A 16,591-nucleotide genomic window follows, 5' to 3' on the forward strand; every position below is an offset into this window, starting at 1 on the left:
GATGACACTGGGCTGTTAAAACTATATTTTTGTCGTTCACTTATATCATCTTTATTTGTTGTAGGTAGCCATGCAGTTTATTTCCCTTTATGGTTATGAGGACGTTGTTACTGCCATGATTGAAGGCAGTTCGGGCTCAGTATGGAGAATAAGCCCCCCCAGCAGACAGGAAGTCATAAAAGAACTGCTAGGAAGTCCCGCCGACCTAACTTTGCGTCTGTCCTGGAATTTCCAAAGGTAAAGTATTTTGGGTTCTTGTTACAAAAAAATCAATAATTATACAGTAGATTTAGTATTCTTTATCATGACAGTCTGTTTTGTTAGTCTGTCTTTGTCTCATCTTTGAATTTCCCCCAATAACAGGGACCTGGGAAAAGGAGGGACTGTGGAGCACACATTTGACAAACACTCAATTGACCTGGAACCTGGAAACCCTGTAAGGGCCGATCTCGCTTCACTTCTGCTGGGCAATCACACAAAACCAGTGTAGGTTTTCTCTGGTAATTCAAATATGTTCTCCAGTGTAACGTTTATTATAATGCAGCTGCAATTTACTGTCCAAATTGTTTTTTTTTTTCTTATTTCTAGTCATGTTCCAAATATGTTTCCAAATTACATCCGGGCCCCCAATGGAGCAGAGGCCAAACCGGCCAGTCAACTATATGAAGGTCACAATAAATTGAATGTATTTGAAATCTATGCATGTCACTGGCGTCGGGTGTAGGTCACATTTTGGCAAATTTCAGTTTTTCAAAAATCTATAATTTTGGTCACTCCGAACATGTGGGTGTCATTTTTACAAATGATTGACCAATCTAAAGTGTTGAAAGTGGCTTCTCCTCTTTAACTCATTCACTCCCGGCCATTTTCACTGAAGCAACCTCCTTCGCTTTAACTGGATTTTGACTGATTTTGCAAGGACCACAGAATATTGTGTTCTATTGCTATAAAACATGGAACCTACCAAAAGAAAGATTAGAGAGGGAAAAAAGTATATTTCTATCTGTTTCCGTTTTGTAGCAATTAACATTAGAATATAGCTAAGTTTCATCATTATTCACAAATCTGTTGAAAACACTGAAAAAAAGAGCTTGCTGCAACATGGCCCTGGCTGATCTCTTATACTCTGCTGCCACCTGCTGGACGTTTTTTTGTAATAACTACCATTGCTTTAAGCGACCTCTTCATGTCAGAAGATGCATCAAAGCCTTCTGTATGCTATAGCATTAAAGATTTTTTTATTTTTTTACGTATAAATACATCTTTGGATAGCCGTGCAACTATTGGATCAAAGCAGCAATCGATCGTTTCATGTTTTGATCATGCCCCCCTTGAATGGTTGCCAGTCCGCGAAAAGCGTGTGCTTGCTTGAACCACTACGTACTCAAATGCTATTCGTCTATTTTGACCTGGTTGTTTGTTTATTTTAGGAAATGAAGAAAGCTACCTGAATATAACCCTGTCCCTGATGAGCGACAATTCACTGAACTCAAGTGGGAAACAGGAATGGTGGGACATTGACATTGTAGGATGTGACCCTTCCTCGTGTGGGGTTCTATCCATGATCATATTCAATGACAAAGTCAGTCCACCCAGTCTTGGCTTCCTGGCTGGATATGGGTGAGAAAAGTTTACTTATAAACATGGTGTACTTAGGACTAAAGCTTGATTTATATGCGTCCGCGAGGTCCGCAATTACGTCATTTCGCCAACCGCGCCCCTCCAAGCGGCGTCCGCATTGCCCACATTTTCTTCGACGCGCACTGACGAGAATTTGTCAACTAGGCGGATTAGCAAGCAATGTCGTAAACAACTGTGTTTTCGACTTCTCGATTCTTTGTTTTCCATTATATACTATTTCGTTTTTCCCCAAATTTGGATTCGAAGACCTACCCCACTGAATTTCTTTTAATTTCCCTGCAAAGTAAATTCTGTAGAGTAAATTTGACTCTTTTTGGAGTGGTTTTAGAGTAATATTTACTAGGGGTGTTAGAAAGAATCGATTCTGCAATACATCGCGACATTATAGCGCTCAATTCTCGAATCGATTCGATATGCGGCCGACATCACTTTTTGATAGAAATATTCAACAAAACGTCTTACTTAGGGTTAGGATTTACACATTAAGCATGGAAGAATGTTATATTAATGGAACATTAAGCCTTAATTTTTTATTTCAGTGCTGTTCAAACTTGAAACAGACAACCTGTTTGTTAAATGCAATGGCTCAGTTATAAGCCTGAATTTTCAGATAAATAAATACATTTTCATACAAATCTTACAGTGTACATGTACAAGTTTACTGATTATTATTTTTTAAATTTGAGTTTAAAAAAAATCGCAACAATCAATTTATAGATTTGTATCGGGATTAATCGGTATCGAATTGTGACCTATGAATCGTGATACGAATCGAATCGCCAGGTACGAGGCAATTCACACCCCTAATATTTACACTAGGAAGAGAGTAAAATAAAGAATTGTAAAATAAAAGTCACTCAAGGGTTGAGAAATGAGCTCACGACCTTCAGCTTGGGAGCCTGCCACACTACCACCTGAGCTATGCCCCTCCTACTATTTGCTTATATCCAAAAGGAGACCAAAAACATCGAATTATAGATTCCAGCTGATACGAGCAATATACTAACACACGCCGAAGGTTGTGAGTTTGTTCCTCAACCCTTGAGTGACTTTCATTTAATTTTTTTCTCAATTCTTTATTTTGCGCTCTACCAAGTGTAAATATTACTCTAAATAAAGTAAATATTACTGTGCAGTATAATTGGCTGTAATACTGACAGAAATTGAAACATGTTTGTCAGCCCATTCTTTGTAAAAAGCAATATTTTTGTCTCGAGGGAAATGTTGATAGACAGTTGATGTAACATTCATTTTGTCATCTTTCTAGGATCATGGGTTTGTATGTGTCTGTGGTCCTGGTCATTGGGAAGTTTGTACGAGGCTTCTTCAGTGAGATTTCTCACTCCATCATGTTTGAGGAGCTTCCTTGTGTCGACCGTATATTGAAGCTTTGTATGGACATATTCCTGGTCAGTATGTCGTCTTTTGAATTGCAGAGGCTTGCCAAAATATTTAGAGCTCTTCAACTTTTCCACATTTTGTCATGATACAACATTTAATGCAAATGTATTTGATTGGGATTCGATGTCAAAGGCCAAGTTCACTTGACTCTATTGTGCCTTGATGAAGAGATCGCTGCCAAGAGTGCAGGGTGGTGTTGCGGACGGGACAAGTTGAGTCCCCCAATGCACTCGTATACTTTTCACCCCCTGATTAACGCCTCAATATTATTATTTAAAAAGAATCAGTGTTGCCGTACCGCACTGCAAAATGTGTTTTTTTTAAGCATAAAAAAAAATTCAGTCAAATGAAAATGTTTTGCTTTAATTATTGTGTATTGTGTCATCAAAAAAATCACCCTTTTTATTTATTTTTATTTTATTTTATTTTTTATTTAAAAAATGGGCCAAATATGGCCAAATATTTAGTGTGCAATTCTCGGATCCCAAAAGTGGGCGTGGCACCCACACTTTGAAGGCCCATAACTCGAAAACAGCTCAAACTTTGGATTATTACTTTTGACATCATAAGGCACTAATGGAATAAAAATCTAGCAAATTGAAGAGGTGTCTCCGGGGAGGTCCTGAGGATTTGTGTGAATTGACACATAATGACCCCAAATAATATCCCTGCTTTGCACCTATCACAAATTACTGTTCAACCCAACATCCAGAAATGTAAAGAACATGGCACAGTTGCAAACCTTCTTGAATGTTCACCCACGCACCTGAACATGCCATCCCGGCTGCGAAACATGAGGGTGGCAGCATGGGGGGATGCTTTTGTTCAGCAGGAACAGAGAAGCCGGTCCGAGTCGATTCGAAAATGGATGGAGCCAAATACAGGGGAATCAGGGAGGCACGACTCGGGTTTTAGAATGGTCGTCTTCCAACCCGAAGGTTGCGCTTTTGGTCTTGAGCCCCAAGTGACCGTGTCAAAGAGTCTTGAGTAAGATACTGAACCCCTCAATACACCTGATTCTGTTACCACTTGGTGAATGAGGAGACTGTGTTAAAGCGCTTTGAGTGCCATGAAGATAGAAAAACACTATACAAATGAAAGCCCTATTTTTTTATTCTTAGACCTGTTGATGTTGGCAAACTGCCTCCATTTTGTGTGAGCTTCCGCTCTTTTGCAAAAAAAAAAAGCAAGGTGCAAACATTTTTGCAGATTTGCAAAGCTGGTTGAGGAATACGAGAGAAAAACTTGCAGGTGCAATTGCAGTGAAAGGTGGTTGTGCAAAGTATCGATACAGCATATCACACTTTTGACATTTTTAATATGCCCAAAAAAAAGAAGCATGTATCATTCATCCACTCCTCAATTATATGCCACTTTATCATGCTCAGGTGAGGATCGTTATCAGGTTCCTCCAGAGCTTGCTGATGAGCTGACCATTTGAATCAGCTGTGTTGGAGGAGGGAGACGTCAAAACACGCAGGACTGCAGCTCTCGAGGACCAGAGTTGCCCACCCCTGATCTTTTATGTTAAATCCCAATAAAACACATTTGGGGTTATAACATGACAAACTGAGGCAAAGCCCCAAGAGTATTAATAATTTTGAAAGCCACTGTATATTTATTCATTGTCCATATGATATTCCCACACTTAATATGTACAGCACATATATCTAGTAAAAAAAAGTTTTTTGTTTTTTATTATCCTTCTCAAACTGAGACATGCATTGTATTTCAGGTGCGTGAAACTGGAGAGCTGGAGCTGGAAGAAGAGCTTTATTCAAAACTCATCTTCCTTTATCGATCGCCAGAAACCATGATTAAATGGACCAGAGACATCCGCAGCCAAGAAAGACAATAACAAATTGGTTGTTTTTGACTGTGATAAAAAGTTGTTGTCTGTCAGAAAGTTAATTTGAGAACTCCACTGGCAAAGATTGATCAATGGAAATCCATGTACAAACACAAAATTAAAAGAATCTTAATAACTAATAAATACATTGTATTATATATAAGGGGGACAAGATGGTAATTTGTGTAAAAAAATCTGCCAGTTTTAAATTGTAAAAAAAAAAATCTGTTCCGTCAGCCATAGCAATTACACTAAGTGGCTTTTTGAGTCCACTCTAAACATTTTGTAAATGTAAAGGAACACAACATTTATTAAAAACTAACCAGCTATTCTGTGAAATAGTTGATTTCAACTTTTCCCTGAAAATTTGTCAATTTATGTTGAGCGATTATGATTTTATCGTACTTTTTATGAATATGTTTGCATTAAGTACAGTATCGACTATTTTTGGACAGCCACGTGATCATCGTGACATATCGCGTGCTGTAAACACGCAAAGACATGACTACAAAGACACTCACAAGAAATTATTTACATCCCACAGCAGACATCAAAGTGGGAATTTACGCTCTATAGCAAAGAAGCACTTCTTCAAAAGCAGTACAGCCACGGAGGACTCGCCAAAGATTTTTTTGTCCAGTCGAAAATTGACATAAAACTGTATTGTGTATTTGTATTTAAGGCAAGTTGTAAAATGTCTGAAGTCCTCTTGTTTACGTTTAACATATTTAAAACATGATAAATAATGCTGTTTCTACTACGTACTGTCTCAAATGTTCTTGGGAGGAGCAATATGGCGGCCTCGCGGCTTCAAAAGTCTTGGCCAATCGGCTATCCAGTAATATATACAGATCAGTGCCTAGCAGCTATCCACGTGTTCACAACACGGACAGAAGAAAAATCAGCAGCAGAAGAACAAGAAGCAGAAGAAGAACAAGAAGCATCTTGCTGGAATGTCCTTGTTTGGGGTAAACAGGTAGGAATGATTGTCCTATTATCTAAATTGTCGTTTGAGCAGACTTCAGGACCCCCTTCGTGACACATGGATGCAATTAATGTAAATTTGCCATGTGAAACATTCCCGAGTTCAATTCAGAGCTGCCATCCATTATGTGTTTGTTTTACACAAGTCGTAAAACAAAATGTAACCTTAGTTTGTTTCCCTTGAGCTTGTTTTTGCCTTCACTCGAAAAACACTCTTCTACTGTTAAATGTTCTTCTTCTACGCCACTGAAGCAGCAGCGGCCAAAAAGGAACGAGCCGTCTCTACCCCGTTTCTCGTTTAAAATTGGAAATGTAAAAACGGAAACGAGCCGTTATCTGATCCTCTATTATGTGTTTATTTTACACAAGTAGGGAAACAAAATGCGACCTTATTTTTTTCCCCCTCGAGATTGTCCTGCCTTCACTCGAAAGACACTCTTCTTCTACTGTTAGCTCTTACTGTTACTGTTACTAGTGAACAATGATTACACCGACGAACAAAAACCCACGTCCGTCATTTATCAGTCCGCCCTTTATTTATTTTTTCAGTTTCTCGTCATTTGTGAGAAAAACGTGGGTCCGTCAGCGACAGACCGATAGACTCTGCCCACCTCTGCTATTGACACTATTTTTCTGTTTCATGAAGGTATCTTGGAGACGATGAAGATGAAAGTATTTCAAAGCAGTCGCGATCCTTGGCGTTGCTTGCGAAACTGCATCAGAAGGCAAAAGAGAAGCAGAAGCAAGATTTAACAGAGATCAAGATAACGTGTTCTGAAACGCAGGCAGGTCATCTTGATGTTAAGAAGAAAAGAAAGGCCGACAATGACAGCAGCCAAGAAAGCCAAAGATGCAAAAAGAGGAAATCAAAGACTGTCATCGCGAATGTTTCGGATAAGATCCATTCAGAGCCTGTTGAGGATAAAGAGACAAAAAGAAAGGAAGGTGAGAATGAGAAGCAAAAGAATAACCGGTCGGGTGTGTGCTTGCTTTTCATACACCGAAAAGTCTTTTGAATAGTAACACAATTCTGCATGTGTTTTATTCCGTTTCAAGCGCTGTCGTTGATGTACTTTCAGAGCCTAATGTCACTGGTCGAGATGGAGAGGATGAAAAGTCAGAAGAGAACGCAAAAGAAACCCCAAGGATGTCTTCTGTTCCAACTGGTTTTACAGTTCTGGGAGGATTTGAAGACAAACCAGTCCACAAGGTACAGTGAATTGTTGATGCTCACTCAAGAATCGTACTTTATATGATGACGATCTGAACAGAAGAGGCAAAAGTGGCGCCGCTATTCTACGTTAATGATCGGCGCCGTGAAAGCCAAAATGGCTCGTTGCAAATAAAAGGACATTTGGACAAATGAAGTAGTTGAGTTACTTCTACGAGTAGAAATTGCACAATTGACTAGACCGTGCGGTATGCACTGTACTGGTACGTGTACGTGACGTAAATGCGTACACGATGTGAGCAGATCTGAGCAAAGTTTAGAGTTTCGGGCCCGTTGTATGCCGAACGCGGCGGCGGAGAGTGGTTTCAAATTTTTTCGCTTTTTTTTTACGCCCCTAAAACGTGATGCTATCATCGAAATGAAAAGCACTTCTAATAGAATATTTTGGCATTTTCACCCCACAAGCTTCCCCGTATAAACGGACACTTAGGTGTTAATGTTCCAAATTGTAATTCATATGAACTCATTTGCTCCCAAAAAACGTATAAAACATTCTATTTTAAATATTGCCATGGTCCCAAAAACGTATTTCTGCGTGTTTTGTTTTTTTATGCTAGAGCATAAAGAAGGCTTTGATGAAGCCTCTGAACTGAAGAGAACGCTTAAAGCAATGGTAGTTACTACACAAACGGCCCGCAGGTGGCAGCATAGCAAAAGAGATCAACCAGGGCCATGTTGCAAAAAATGCTCTTTCCCCCCTAGTGTTTTAAACCGATTTGTGAATAATGATGAAACTTAGCTATATTTTAATGCTAATTGCTACAAAACGGAAATCGTTGAGGGTTTTCCATCCTGCGAGCGTGCACACTTTTCACTCTCTGATCCAATATTGCGTTATTGATTTCACAGGTTCAGAGAGTTCTACCTCAGTGGCTGGCTCGGCCCGATGTCATACCCCGAGACATGAAAAGTAAACTGGTGCCTTGCTCCGGCATCAGAGGACTTAGTGTGTTGCTGCTGAATAAACTACACGATCACGGAATTCAGCACTTCTTTCCAGGTGACTCTAAATGAATGGTTTGTTTGGACTGGTGGCACATGTGTAAGTACTTGACTCGCGGAAGTTGCTAAAGTGACCTTTTTCCCCCCCACAGTGCAAGCAGAGGTCATCCCAGCCATTTTGGAGGGCGCACAGAATGGACTACTGATTGGACAAGCTGGTTATACGCCCAGAGACGTTTGCGTTTCTGCTCCAACCGGCAGTGGCAAGACTCTGGCTTTTGTCATCCCCGTGATACAAGTAAGCTGCTCACAAGCAAAATTACTTGCAACATGTGCAAAAAAAAAAACACTATTGTCTAGTGACAGTTTATAATGGTGGACCACTAGATGTCGCTATTTCATTTTCATTTAATATAACCTTTATTTAACCAGGAAGAGTCCCATTGAGTTACAATAACTCGTCTCACAGGCAGTCCTGGCCAAGACAAGCGGCTATCATTAAAAAAATAATAATAATAATAAATCAAACTTGTATCTATATATGCGAGTGTTGTACTTCGTTTCTTATTGACGTGCTAAACTGTGGGCACAGATTTTTATTATTTTTTTGCCATACCCTGGCACCAGAGGGGCTCCGTACCACCTCAATTCAAATTCAAGAATTGAATTGGAATTTAGGGGTCATTGTCAATTCTGTTCAGAATTTTGCCTAGGCCCGATACACGGTCCGGGTTGTCCATTCATTCGTTTTCTGACGTATTTGTCCTATTGTTATATGAATGTGATTGCGATGTAACTCTCTGTAAAGTGCATCCGGCAGCATGATGGTGTGGAAAAAGTGCCATTTCATCTTTAAACCACAGTTTGAGAATGCCTGATCCCGATTGCACCCCAGTCGGAATGTCAAGCACCCATCGGCATCCATTTGACTTAAGCTTCCGGGAAACTGATGATGTTCTTTTTATCCATCAGGTGCTGATGAAGAGGGTTGTGTGCGAAGTCCGCGCCTTGGCTGTGTTGCCGACCAAAGAGCTCGCTCAGCAGGTCTTCTTCATTAACAACATTCCACTGTTTGGGAATATGGGTTGGGGAAGGGGGGGTCAATTGCGCACATTCAAAGCAGGAATAATCCTAAAAAAATTCAAATACTGGACGCGACTGTTGCTTTTGTCCGGTCCAGGTTTGCAATGTTTTCACATCATATGCCGAGGGAACCACCCTGAGGGTGGTCATGCTGGCAGGCCAGAAGACATTTGCAGCCGAGCAGGCTTCACTTTCGCAACACAGGTGACGGCCAAAGTCAAACAAAGAGCTCGCTAAATGCGATGAAGACATTTTTGGTGAAGACATTTTATTTCTTGGATGAATCTAGAGGCGGGACGAGATGCTGTTTAGCGGACATCGTCGTGGCCACTCCGGGTCGACTCGTTGATCACATCAACAAGAATTCCGGCTTCTGTTTGGATCACCTTAGGTTTCTTGTGAGTAACACTTTGTTATTTTCAAGCCGTTCGCTGTGATTTATTTGCATTCTTATAATTTTACCACTTGTTGCAGATTATTGACGAGGCGGACAAGATGATTGACAGCATGCGTCAGTCTTGGCTCAGTGAGCTCGAAAAGGCAGTGCATGGAACGAGGGACCAGAAACCGGAGAAGATGTCCATCTTCGGGCAAAAAGCGCCCTTGCATGTCACGGCAGCAAGGCGAGTTCATAAAAGGCGTTATTGCGGTTATTATAGTGGAGATAAAAGTCTACATGAATCACAGGTTTTCGTGTGTGTTTGAAAATGTTTTCACCATAAGTGGCCTGCAATCTAAGCATCTCAATTGGAGAGAGAAAAATACACACTCTCGCCCTGAATATCGCTGCCCTTGGGCAGATCCCTCACATCAGAATTTGTCCAATTTAAAACATTTTCAAAAATCAATTCTATTAGTCATTATGTGTGTATTTTTGTAAACAAATTATTCACCAATCTTGAGTAGGGATTTTTGAGACCGATACCAATACTGAAATCTTCAGTACCTTTTTTTTTTTTAAGACCTATATACCCCATCCATCCATTCATCCATTTTCTTAACCGCTTATTCCTCACTAGGGTCTCAGGGGTGCTGGAGCCTATCCCAGCTGGCTTCGGGCAGTGGGCGGGGTACACCCTGAACTGGTTGCCAGCCAATCACAGGGCACACAGAGACGAGCAACCTTTCACACTCACCTCAATCACACCTAGGGAAAACCCTATGTACCCCAATTATAGCAAATTTCTTTAAAATTGCTTGAAATGACCTCATTCAATGCCATTGACAGCTATAGACGTCAAAAAATCATTTTGACTATTTTTATTAGAAGTCATGCGATTAATTACAATAAAAAATAATAATTGCCTGATGCCCCTAATTTTTAATAATCTTTTCTTTAAAAAACAACAAAATTTTTAATAATGTTTTTTTTGTTGAAAAAATTAGGTGCGTCGGGCCATTACAATTTTTAAACATAATTAATCGCATGGCTTCACTAGTTAACTCGCGATTATTATTTTTTTAATTGTTAAAAAAAAATGTAAGAACAACAAATTTATTAAAAATTAGGGGCGTTGAGCGATTACAATTTTTAAACGTAAATAATCGCATGACTTCACTAGTTAACTCACGATTAATCACAAATTTTATATCTGTTCTAATACAAAAAAAAATCTAGGTCTGCATACTTTTGCTAACAAAAGTGGGAAAAAATGTTAAGCTAATAGAAATAGTTCAAATGAATTTTTGACGTCTATAGCCGTCAATGGCAGTGAACGAGTTAAGAATTCCTCAAGCTGTTAAATGATATCTTGCTTTGAAATCCATGCTTTTAATTTGGAAGGCTGCTCCGCATTTCCGTTTCCTGTTTCGCGTTCTCCGTTCGCCGTGTGCAGTAGTCAATGACGGTATACGATATACTGTATAATATACACTTCATGGCTAATTAAATTGCCGAGGGCTCGGCTTGCGAACGTGACGTTCTGCCGGGTTCGTTCGCAAACTTGTCATTGATGACAATTTGACTGGCTTTCTTCATTACAGCCTGTCTCCTCCTCAAAAGCCACTTCAGAAGCTGCTTTTCTCCGCCACACTTACCCAAAATCCAGAGAAATTGCAGCAGCTGGGCCTCCACCAGCCAAGACTTTTTAGCTCTGCCAACACGACCGCTTGCCACAACTATCCTCAACCAACTGAGCAGTTTGACTTCCCACAAAGTCTGACGGTTAGTTTTGTGTAAATAGAGGAGGGGGGGGGGGGGGATGGATTCTTATATCGTTATGTCATTGATTCATAAATGACTGCTTGGATGTTTCGTAGGAGTTTTATGTACCTTGTACGCTCGGCAAAAAACCTCTCATGATCCTCCACTTCATCCTGCGGATGAAGCTCAGACCCGTTCTTTGTTTTGTTAACTCCAGAATGACGGCTCACAGGTGAGAAAAGGAAAAAACGCTATTTTACGCATGGGTGCCAGTTTTTAAGTGTCAATACCATTGGAAGTGTCTAAAAAGCATGTTTCCTTTTGTTTTTGCTCAGACTTTACCTGCTGATACAGCTCTTTGGTGGCGTTCAAGTAGCGGAGTTCTCCTCCCGACTGTCTCCCAAAGAAAGAAAGAAGAAGCTGAAGGAATTTGAACAGGGAAAGATCCACTTGTAAGGACGCTGGGAGCGTAACGAGCCCGATTCTGTTCACTTTTCGATTTATTAATTAATTTTTTACAAAATTACTTTTGATAACCAAGCAGTTTGAATAGATATATCGATTTTCGATGTATTGTTACATTCCTAATATATTGGGCTAATGCGGAGTGAAACCAATCACTTTTTTATTATTTTTTTCCTACCTGGTATAGGTGACAATAAGCGATTAAACTCTTCTAAAACCCGAGAGTTTGGGTTCTCAATGGCCAAATATTGCTCTATCCATGTGATTCCAGCTTGTATAATAGTTACAAGGATTATGGAAAATAATTTAATTGCGATTAACAGGATATTAACTCATTCACTCCCGGCCATTTTCACTGAAGCAACCCCCTTCGCTCCCGGCTGTTATGCTGGATTTTGACTGATTTTGCAAGGCCCACAGAACATTGTTCTATTGCTATAAAAACATGGAACCTACTAAAAGAAAGATTAGAGTCTCTTCTTTCATCAGGAAAAAAAGTATATTTGTATCCGTTTTGCAGCAATTAGCATTACAATATAGTTAAGATTCATCATTATTCACAAACCCGTTGAAAACACTGGCAAAAAAGAGCTTGTTGTAACATGGCCCTGGTTGATCTCTTATACTCTGCTGCCACCTGCTGGCCCTTTTTTTTGTAATAACTACCATTGCTTTAAGCGACCTCTTAAGCTCAGAAGCTGCATCAAAGCGTTCTGTATGCTCTAGCATTAAAAAAAAAAAACTAATTAAAAAACGTATAAATGCGTTTTTGGGACCATGGTCATATTTAAAATCGAACATATTTATTCGTTTTTGGGAGCAAATAAGATGACGGCAAATGAATACTTAATATCAAAGGTTTTTTTTCTCTACTACAATTCTTCAATTAACAATTGAAACAAAACAACTCGTTTTGACCTGAATAGTGACTTATATAGCGCTTTATCTCCATCATACGAGTATCGGTATTGGTGCAACAGTAAAAATAAGTATTCACTTACCGTATAAGCTCATTGGCCAACACGTGAGGTACATCTACACATTCTAATTTGGAACTCTTCCATTGGCATTTGAAGGTTGATCAGCACCGATGCAGCTGCCAGAGGCATCGACATCTCCGGGGTCAAATGTGTCGTGAACTACGACGCGCCACAGTACATCCGGACATACATTCACAGGTGAGCTCTCGTGTAAAATCTCATTCAAAAGATACTGGAAGTTTCTAAATATAAACGTTAGATTTAGTTTCATTCGGATAGATGTCGGTTTAAACATTTTCCGGGCGCTTGTTTCAGAATTGGAAGAACTGCAAGAGCTGGGAAAAGTGGCCTGGCCTTCACATTTCTGCTTGAAGTACAGGTCTGACACATCTTCATTAATACATGTATTACGCGCATAAAGTGAGGGATATTAACTCATTTACTGCCAATGACGGCCATACACGTCAAAAATTAATTTCAATTATTTCTATTAGTTCAACATTTTTTCCCCCACTTTTGTTAACAAGAATATGAAAACCTAAAAAAATAAATATTGTACATTTAGAACAGATATCAAATTTGTGATTAATCGCGAGTTAACTAGTGAAGTCATGAGATTAATTACAATTAAAAACTTTAATCGCCTGACGCTCCAAATTTTTTACATTTTCTTTCCCTTTTTTCCCCCCATTCATTCACTGCCGTTGACGGGTATAAACGTCAAAAATGTATTTTAACCATTTCTATTTAACTTTTTTCCCCCCACTTTTGTTAACAAGAGTATGAAAACCTAAAAAATTAATATTGTACATTTAGAACAGATATGAAATTTGTGATTAATCGCGAGTTAACTAGTGAAGTCATGAGATTAGTCACCATTAAAAACTTTAATCGCCTGACACCCCAAATTTGTTATATTTTCTTTCCTTTTTTTTTTAATATTCATTCACTGCCATTGACGGCTATAAACATCAAAAATTTATTTGAACTATTTCTGTTAGTTTAACTTTTTTTCCCCCACTTTTGTTAACAAGAGTATGATAACCTAGAATTTTTTTTATTGTACAATTAGAACAGATATGAAATTTGTGATTAATCGTGAGTTAACTAGTGGTCATGCGATTAATTATTCTAATTTTTTTTAATTGCTCAGGTAGGAAATTGTCCAAACAACTGTCTGCAACAAAAGTTTGTGTTGTGCCCTCAGGAAAAGAACTTCCTTCAGATGGTGACTGAAGCAGGGAGTCTGGGTATCCAAAAGCAGATCATTAAACCCGCAAACCTGAAGAGTATGGAAAGCCGATATGAAGAAACGCTGCAGGAGCTTGCTGCTGCCATTAAGGTAGTGTTCCTGAATGTTCATAGCCGACCTAATGTGTTAACTATTCCTCAAAAGTAGAACGTAACACAACGGATTATGAAAAAACTGAATTTTATTTTGTTGAACATTTAATTCTTAGGCTTTTTTTTTTAAACTCAAACAGAAAAATAAATATGTTGTCTTAAAATGAAATATTATAAATAAATACTCATTAGAATGAAGAATAACTGTCTTTGGGCCGCTGCTTGCTTGCTCACCAGTATGCCGCCTTCTATTTTTGCAGGATGAAAACGCTAACCAGAGATGATTTCGCCTGTTTTATGAGCTGTCAGATGATCACTTCATGAATGGATAACGTGTATTTTATTGTTATAATGCTATACTATAAAAGTACAATACAATTTGTCTGTTAAGTATTTTTGGGCTTTGCCTATTCTCATATTTTATTCACATTCTCATATTGTAAATACATGCGATGAAGACTGTTCAGATTTGAAGTGAAAGACCTTTCTTTCATTCTGGTGAAATTCAATATCGTGGTGCACAAGGAAAACGCGGGGGGAAAAATATTGCCGCGTAACACAAAATATTTACATAAAATTAAAATTTTACTGCTGGCTTATTTTGATCTTGTACATTTCAATTTGAAAACAAAACACAATCATGTTCCTAAATCTCGAAGCGTGGAGTGGGATATCTCTTCAACAGGACGGTGGTTTGTTTTGGTGTAAGACGTCCTTGAAGACTCTCTCCTCTATTCTTCCTAGAAGCCTGCAAGGGGGGAAAAAAACATTTGCTGGCAATGCTTTTTACATCAGTCATGTGGAACGACAAAAAATATTAAAGTAAAGGGACATTAACTCATTCGCTCCAATTTTCACTGAAAATCCCTCCCGGCTGTTTTACTGGATTTTGCAAAGCCCACAGAATATGGTGTTGTATTGCTATAAAAACATGGAAGGTAGAAAGAAAGGTAAAAGTCTCTAATTTCATCAGGAAAAAAAAAAGTATATTTGTTTCTGTTTTGCCGCATTTAGCATTAGAATATAGCTAAGTTGAATTATTATTCACAAATCTGTTGAAAACACTGAAAAAAAGAGCTTGTTGCAACCTGGTTGATGTCTTATACTCTGCTGCCACCTGCTGGTCGTTTTTTGTAATAACAACCATTGCTTTAAGCGACCTTTTCAGGTCAGAGGCTGCATCAAAGCCTTCTGTATGCTATAGCGTAAAAAAAACAAAAAAAACAAACATAAATACGTTTTTGTGAGTAATGGACAAAGTATTAAAAAAAGGCATTTATACGTTTTAGGGTTTGACTGAGTTAATATCAACTAAAAGATTTAAAATTACGATGAAAAACATAGGTCTTGAGCCTGCGCTTAAAAACTTGAGCGTTCTCTGCGGCCCGGAATTCCTCTGGCAGACCGAAAGGATGCCTTGCCGTGAGTATAAGTCCTGACTCTTAGAATTGATAGAAGCTGAGAAATTTGACACCACACCAAGAGGGAACATGAAAAGATTAAAAAGCAATGTGCCTAAAATCGCGCCCTGGGGCACACCACATGTCATTTTATGGATCCTTGAGCGGCAGCGATCCAAACTTAAAAGAATACTGTATCACAAGTGGGGTTTCCATCCACCCGAAACGGAACGAAACAGAAATATTTTTGGAATTAATTCACGTGTTCTTATTTTGATACGTAATCAATAAAATAAGAAAATAGTTCAGGGAATAAAATGCCAGAGATATTTGCACTTTTATTCTTTACAATGCGTGAGTGTGGACGGCTTTGTGTAAATGTACCTGAGCCTTTTCAATACACGAGTAGAAACCACCCATCTCGTTGGAGCACAGACTCTCCACAAAGTTGTTTTGCTTCCAACAGGCCATCATGACTGACAACTCCGTAACACAGGTGGCCTCTGTAAAAAAAAATTTAAAAGAAAACAATCAATCAATCCAAAAAAATATTTTTTTTTTGGTCTCATTTACAAATGTATCAAAAATGGCTGATGTTTGTTGTTCTGGTTAACGCAATCATTTCAAATGAACTACTATAACGTTTCTGCCAGTGTTTTGTATGCTATTCACAAAAGCAATACAAGAAAATACGCCGTGGGAAATGAAGCATTACATTGCGGAAATATCGGAATTGCCCGGATGTTCGGAATAACACTTTTTCTTCTTTTTTTTACACACAAAAACAATCTAGGATCTGCCCACCGTATTATAGAGGGATCACATTTTTAAGACGTTTACCAGTACCAGTTTACCAGGTTGGGGTTTGTTGAGGTTTGTAGCAACAGAAAATCTGCATATTACCACAAAACTAGCAACCGTTCTTAGTTTTTACCTCCTTTGTTGAGTTTGCGACTCGTCACTGAATCTTTCAGGACAAGAGGTTTGTTGGGTTTGAGTACAGGTTTTCCATTTTGTTTGCTAACCAATCGGTTGACCTTTTCCTGAAACAATATTCCACCCTGTGCCGCCATTTCTATTTCTTCTTCTTCGTCGTATTCTTCTTCTTTTTTCGGCCCAGTCTCAGTG

General features: G+C 38.9%; 3 protein-coding genes across 4 annotated transcripts in view; 2 read left to right on the top strand and 1 right to left on the bottom strand.

The window, feature by feature from the left end:
* piezo1 (piezo type mechanosensitive ion channel component 1 (Er blood group)) overlaps positions 1-5,651 on the top strand; it is a 42,642-nt gene extending 36,991 nt beyond the window's left edge. Inside the window, exons 49-54 of one of the 2 annotated variants that reach the window (XM_086092510.1) lie at positions 65-237; positions 364-486; positions 589-668; positions 1,431-1,620; positions 2,909-3,050; positions 4,778-5,651. In XM_086092510.1, coding sequence (XP_085948636.1) covers positions 65-237; positions 364-486; positions 589-668; positions 1,431-1,620; positions 2,909-3,050; positions 4,778-4,900 — 831 coding nt within the window. In that variant the 3' untranslated portion in view covers positions 4,901-5,651. Of the gene's footprint in view, positions 1-64; positions 238-363; positions 487-588; positions 669-1,430; positions 1,621-2,908; positions 3,051-4,777 lie in introns of those variants that run through there. The other variant, XR_015096831.1, reaches the window with a different exon arrangement.
* Positions 5,652-5,701: 50 nt separating this feature from the next.
* ddx51 (DEAD (Asp-Glu-Ala-Asp) box polypeptide 51) lies at positions 5,702-14,456 on the top strand. Its single transcript, XM_086092511.1, has 16 exons — positions 5,702-5,867; positions 6,522-6,820; positions 6,955-7,085; positions 7,956-8,106; positions 8,201-8,346; positions 9,021-9,092; positions 9,229-9,335; positions 9,421-9,529; positions 9,606-9,754; positions 11,115-11,295; positions 11,391-11,506; positions 11,610-11,726; positions 12,816-12,917; positions 13,035-13,098; positions 13,927-14,061; positions 14,324-14,456. Exons 1-16 carry the CDS (start codon positions 5,845-5,847, stop codon positions 14,345-14,347), a joined length of 1,926 nt encoding a protein of 641 aa, XP_085948637.1. The 5' UTR covers positions 5,702-5,844; the 3' UTR covers positions 14,348-14,456.
* chchd1 (coiled-coil-helix-coiled-coil-helix domain containing 1) lies at positions 14,387-16,564 on the bottom strand. Its single transcript, XM_086092515.1, has 3 exons — positions 16,398-16,564; positions 15,848-15,966; positions 14,387-14,811 (listed from the first exon to the last, which is right to left on the bottom strand). The coding sequence occupies exons 1-3, from the start codon at positions 16,534-16,536 to the stop codon at positions 14,710-14,712; spliced, it is 360 nt and encodes a 119-aa protein (XP_085948641.1). The 5' UTR covers positions 16,537-16,564; the 3' UTR covers positions 14,387-14,709.
* Positions 16,565-16,591: the final 27 nt, after the last annotated feature.

This window comes from Leptonotus elevatus, chromosome 13 (assembly GCF_054856555.1).
Source record: "Leptonotus elevatus isolate MCC_2025b chromosome 13, RoL_Lele_1.0, whole genome shotgun sequence".
NCBI classification, from domain to species: domain Eukaryota; kingdom Metazoa; phylum Chordata; class Actinopteri; order Syngnathiformes; family Syngnathidae; genus Leptonotus; species Leptonotus elevatus.